This window comes from Cariama cristata, unplaced genomic scaffold, assembly GCF_000690535.1.
Source record: "Cariama cristata isolate BGI_N322 unplaced genomic scaffold, ASM69053v1 scaffold8402, whole genome shotgun sequence".
In the NCBI taxonomy this organism is placed as follows: domain Eukaryota; kingdom Metazoa; phylum Chordata; class Aves; order Cariamiformes; family Cariamidae; genus Cariama; species Cariama cristata.
Window position 1 is genome coordinate 1 of NW_009605444.1, and position 6,036 is coordinate 6,036.

At 39.9% G+C, this 6,036-nt stretch overlaps 1 protein-coding gene across 1 annotated transcript; it reads left to right on the plus strand.

The window, feature by feature from the left end:
• Positions 1–75: 75 nt before the first annotated feature.
• On the plus strand, positions 76–6,029 carry LOC104158334 (ATPase family AAA domain-containing protein 2-like; the record flags this gene model as incomplete). The annotated part of the gene is made up of 8 exons (XM_009695951.1): positions 76–261; positions 1,018–1,153; positions 1,264–1,460; positions 2,712–2,871; positions 3,230–3,352; positions 3,450–3,584; positions 4,769–5,173; positions 5,905–6,029. Coding segments are annotated over 8 exons (1,467 nt in total), but the record flags the coding sequence as incomplete, so codon positions are not given.
• Positions 6,030–6,036: the final 7 nt, after the last annotated feature.

Sequence of the window (6,036 nt, forward strand, 5' to 3'; positions counted from 1 at the left end):
TTTTGTAAGACGGTTATTAGTCATTAGCCTATTCTGCATGGTTTAGTGTTCTTATCCAAGCTTTCATTTCACCAGTTGATGCGAGAGGCTCAAAGAACAGCACCAAGTATAATTTATATCCCACATATCCATTTGTGGTGGGAGGCTGTTGGAACGCCATTGAAAGCTACTTTTACATCACTAATGCAGAACATTCCAACGTTTGCACCGGTTTTGCTGCTTGCAACATCGGATGTGTGTCACGCCGATCTCCCGAAAGAGGTATTTCTGTCAATGCTTTTCTTTTTTATTCAATTTCTTGTTAATTTATAAGTCCTTTAAGCACTGAAGTACTGTACACTCCTAAACAAATTCGTACTGGTATTACTCAGGCACCCTAACCAGGTCTTTTAAAATCTGCTTAGACAAAACAACACCGAAGGCATTTGTCTGAAGTGTTTTCTGAGTAAAGGGATTGACTTGGACCCAGCTTTTTCTCCCTTCTCACACGCTCGTGCTTGTTAGATGGACATAAGAACTTACTTCAGACAGTAATTCCAGGGACTTCAAGATAGTTATGCATGTACTTAGTCAAGAATATACAGTGCTTGAAATGTAAACGGGAAAAAGGTATTTTACTGAAAAAGTACGGTGGTCACACTGTCAATGATGGAAAGTAATTTCAAACTTAAATTCTTTAACAAAAATTTCAATTTCTTTTTTCATCTATGTGAAAGCTTTACAAATTAGAAAGCAAAGTTCCAACTTCTTTCTTCAAGTTTCCAAGGAACTTGGCAATCAATTTTTAGTTGTATTAAACAACAAAATTCAGTAAGAGCACACGCTCAGCTTCCTAGCCATCTGAGAGTGTGCATTAAAGCAAGGCGTTCCAAAACATGAATATACTGCTGGGATTATTTTGCCTCCATTACTGGAGGAATGGGGTGATTACTCAGTTTGGTTTAGCAAGGTACTGTGGAATAGAATATGAGTTTGTGTGGCCTTGTATCTGCAAGACTTTTTCTCCTCATGCTGCAGATAAAGGAATTGTTTATTAATGATTATGAAGAAGTTTTTGAAGTCCAGTTGCCTAATGAGCAAGCAAGAAGAATGTTTTTTGAGGACTTGGTTGTGAATCAAGCTGCTAAACCTCCTGCATCAAGAAACAATGCAGGTGAGGATATTCTACATACAAAACTCTGCTAACTGTAAGTTAATAATAGTTTTTCATATGCTTGTATATGAGTACCATAAATTGACTAAAAAATTTCTGATTAACTGAAGCTTGGCGGCCATTGGAAGTACTACCTGTAGCACCGCCGCCTAAGCCTCGACAGCTAACAGAGGAAGAAATAAGACAGCTGGAGGAGCAGGAGGAGGATACGTTGCGTGAACTTAGGATTTTCTTAAGGGATGTGACTCACAGACTTGCCGTGGACAGACATTTCAGAGCATTTACAAAGCCTGTTGACCCAGAGGAGGTAAATTAGTGTTGATCTGTAATACAGTTTGATCTGTGTGTGTATTTGTCGGTGTTTGTGGACTCTTTATAGGAAGTTTTGTCTTTCTGTTTAGGACTATACTGTTTTGACTTTTCACGAAGCAGGAAGTGAATTTTGCTTTTACTTTTGCTGACTCCGTGAGGCTCTCAAATGTCTGTTAGTTGAGTATTCACCAAAAGCCCTGGGTTCCTTCTAAAATGTCTTTAGAACTTTAGAATATTTCAGTTGGAAGGGACCTACAATGATCATCTAGTCCAACTGCCAGTTAGACCAATTGCCAACAGAGTTTGCTCTTGGAAAGACTCTGATACGTAGGCGTGTTACAGCACTGAAAAGCGGAGCGATCTCTCTCTTTGTAATTATAAGCAGTACCTTATAAGACTGTTTTAATAAAGCCTAAAGCTCTTTATTTGACTGTCAATAGTTTCTGTGAGAACAGGAGTAGAGCAGCAGTTTTTAAAATAAATTTTAGGCTTCTATTCTCCGTTTCATCTGGGGCGCCTCAGTATAGGATCAACCATAAGGGCTGTGTGGTTTCTTCTTCCTCCCATACACTTCTTATGTCTCTTTTTCTCATTTAATTCATTGCATAAGTCTAAGCCAGGGGCATATACTTCAAAGTCAGCTGTAGTTTTAATATAGCTTTGTGTTTCAGCAAAGTCCTGTTCCCCTAAGCCTCCACGGACCTGTCTTTCCCTTTACTTCTACTTTCTGAGATGTGAATAGTCTAAACAAACACAGATGTCCTCATCTGATTGAGTCGTTAGGCTCCTCTTATGGTCCGAGTAAAGAAATCAGCACCTCTGGGTCCAGTTGTCTGATTCTAAAGTAGACACCTAGGACAGATGCTTCAAAGGTGCAACTCCTGCTGCCTTTTTTCTTGCTGCCAACAACAAAGAGAATCTTGGGTGACTTGACCAAGAAAGGTTTCTTTGCTGTGATTTTTCTGAAGCGAAATGAAATGAATCTCACGCTGGGTGTCTGTTCCCTTCTCTGTCCCACACGTGCTTCTGACCTCCCTGCTGCTTCTTGCCCCTCTTCCGGTCTGTCTCCTCAAAGCCAGCTGAAACAGCCCTTCTATTTTCAAGAAACAAACTGGCTAATTTCCGCCTCTTTGGATATGTCATGAATATTTGGTGTTCTTAAGAAGTCCTTGATTGGACTTTATTAAAATAATTAGTTTTAGTAGATAGCCTGTTAAATCTCTGAGCACGTACGTTTCATTTGTAGGTACCCGATTATGACACAGTTATTAAACAGCCCATGGACCTTTCGGCAGTTCTCTCTAAGATTGACTTGCACCAGTACCTAACTGCAGGAGATTTTCTAAAAGACATTGATCTAATCTGCAGCAATGCTTTAGAGTACAACCCAGATAAAAATCCTGGAGGTGAGGATGTGTTTTTGTCCCTCATTTGGAAGAATTTAAGATGTATAAATTGATAAATGTCGTCTGTGGACAGTAGACTTGTGATTAGATCATTTTAAACATCCACAGAGAGCATTTCTTGCCAGGTTGTAAATGTTGTAGCGTCAAACTACTTGGGCATGAAATTGTGATAGAAGTGTTGATCAGTAGCTAGTGCTTTTGCTTTAATAACGAACTTTTCTGTTGTTGTGCTGAAAATATTCACTGAGAGTTGATTTCAGAACGCACCTATGAAAAGAGCAAAATCTTTCTAAGCAGTCATACTAAAGGATTGCATTGGCTGGTAGAAAAACACTCAGTTCTGACTGTAAAATTTCAGATCGTCTCATCAGGCACAGAGCTTGTGCTTTGAGAGATACTGCATATGCCATAGTGAGGGAAGAAATGGATGAAGATTTTGAACAACGCTGTAAAGAAATTCAAGACTCTCGTAAGGAAAGAGGTATGTTTTTTTGACGCTAAGGATTTGAAGGCTTGTTTCAGTATCTGTAACCAACAATGCCAGGCACAATTCTTTGCTCTCTGTTCTTTATTGCAAGGTTGTAGCTCTTCAAACTACCACGTAACGCCAAAGCAGAACTCTGTTCCTGGGTGTAAGAAAACAGAGCCAAAGGGTAATGAAAAACTGAAGATGCCAGCAGCGCCTGTAGGTTCCAGTACACCCCGTTCGAACGGCAAGTTGCATTTTTCTTCAGACTTCTCGGAGAAGGTGCTAAAGTCACTGTTCTTGTGACATAACAGGTTTCTGTGATGCCTGGCTCTTTGTGCCAGAGGCGTTACATGTTTTGATTTGGTTCAAAATGTGAGATAAATCGAGAGGTCGTTCATTCAATATGGTTATGAAGTTCTAGTGCAGTGGTTGGCTTACACTGTAAAGACACTGGCTTTGATGGCCCAACTGACATGTAATGGCTCCTAAATTATTACCTCTTGAAGTCAAAACTGTTGTACGTGCTTCTGAATACTCAACTAGTTTTTAGTTGTATGAACGGTATTTTTCCCTTCACTGCCCTCAAATGCTAAACTCTATGCAACGTCTTCCTGTGATTACCAGTTGAAAGGGGAAAGCGGAAAAAAATAGGGGAGCAATAATAAATAGATATGTAAATGAAAGATCATTATTTCCTCACTTTTCCTTTTCGTGAAAAGGACACGAAGAACAAAGGGACTTGGGTCTCTTTCAGTCAAAACGCATGACATGGTGTGAAGTTCCCTGGTCTCACTGGCATGACTGGGAATTTTGCCATTGGCTTCACCCGTATGCTATGTGCAGTGCTCCGCGAATACAAAGAATGGCGGGTTTTCCTGGAAGGCAAAAATGCAAAGTTTGTTTTAAACAAGGGTAACCGAATCAGAAAGCATATGAGGTGCAGGTCTTCACGGACAATTTTTTTTCTCTAGCAAATACTCCCTTAAAATTGTCTCTTGAACTCTGCCCAACGTGTGTTTTAGCTTTTGAAGTTTACAGCTTTGAAACAGATTTGAAGAAGGGCTCGTCTCCTAACGCTTTTCTGTTGTTCATCTATATTGGTTTGTATGATAAGACAGCAAGCAACTGCACCTAAGAACCTTACTTTGCAGTAATGCTTCCTACCTAACGTAAGAATGTTCTGCTCCTAAAATCTTGAAGTGTCGGTTTTGTGGATGAAATTCTGTAGCTGGCTTTTTAAAATCTCATAGCAAATTGCCTTCATTACCTTGCAGCTCTTTCTCTAGACAGATGTAGGGAGACAGACAGTGGTACTTGAGCTCCTCTAATCATTTTCCTTGTAAGTCAAGTAAGATGAGGATGCTGGATTTTGAAGGAAGAATTGTTTTGGTAATGTTTTGGGTTCCTTTTTCTGGTATCTCTTTGTAGCTACATCAAAGAGAAAACTCACAAAAAGCACAGGGTCTTCAGGTATCGCAACAAAGAGGAGGAAATTTCAGTTCAATAAAGAGAATAAAGTTCCAGAAGACCAAAATGAAGTCGAGAGTGATGAAGAGGCTCCAGAAAAACATGTTTCTAACATGGATCGCACTGACGTTGAGTCCTCACAGGATTCTTCCGTGGAAGAGAATGAAAACATACTTCAAGAACGGCAGAAAAATAGGACTGGAAATAAACCTGGGACAGAAAATGAAAGAGAGAGAGTTCTCCTTGTGGCTAAATCTGCTTCTGAGAAGAAGAGTGTCATGCCTCCGGAAGGTTCAGAGCTAAGAGAGGAGAGTGAAATGCCGGATTACCAGATAGCAGAAAGTTCTGAAGAGGGAGAATCAAACGGTAAGTGAAAGTCAAACAGGTCATGCAGCTCCTTGTTCTTCCTGAGGAGAATGACACTATTTATGAGGTTTTAGCTTTCTTTAATTCTGTTCAGTTATTTCTGTTGTCTCTCTCCAAAATCAGCACACAGTATTTCTTGTATAATGATGCTGCCCCTCTAGTTATGCTAGCCAAACCCATGTTTTTCTGCAGCTGCTGCTTTTTTGATTCTGCACTTTGTTTTCCAAATGGTACATAATGGAAAAACAATCGTTGACTTTCTTTTATTGTATGAGGTTCTTCCCAGTAATGAGAGCAGCGTAAGTTAAAAAGTTGTCCTTCAAGCAGGGTGGACCCAGAGTCACGTGTGGAATACGAGACTTATGTCCTGATGTTTGCAATGTAAGATCTGTTTCCTTAACCTAAATTACTTTGGAGTTTTACCGTCCAGTGCTGTAATGGCAATGTGACTGTATCTTTTTTTTTTTTTTTTTTTTTGGGTCCTGTTTTTTTTCCTGTTTTTACCCTGCCTTTTTCTCCAGTGCTTTTTTTGTGTGCCTGAGTTTGTGTTTATGGAGCAGTGACTTTTGCCAGAAAGAAAGTAAAACTCAAGCACTTCTCAGTGAAAAAAATGGTTACAGTTCTGTGTCTGTCCTTACAGAGAGAGGCTGTATTCCAGGTACAGGATACTTCCCTGATACTGTATTCCAGATAAACAGAAATCCTCACTTAAGAAATTTGTGTTGTTCCAGATTCATGGGTACACTGTAGGACTCGTGCGAGGTGTTCTCAGGTAGACAAGCTACAGGTGATGGATGTCAAGAAAGTAACAGAAAATCGCACACAGCCAGTGATTGTGGATTACTATGTGCTCAAAGTAAGTC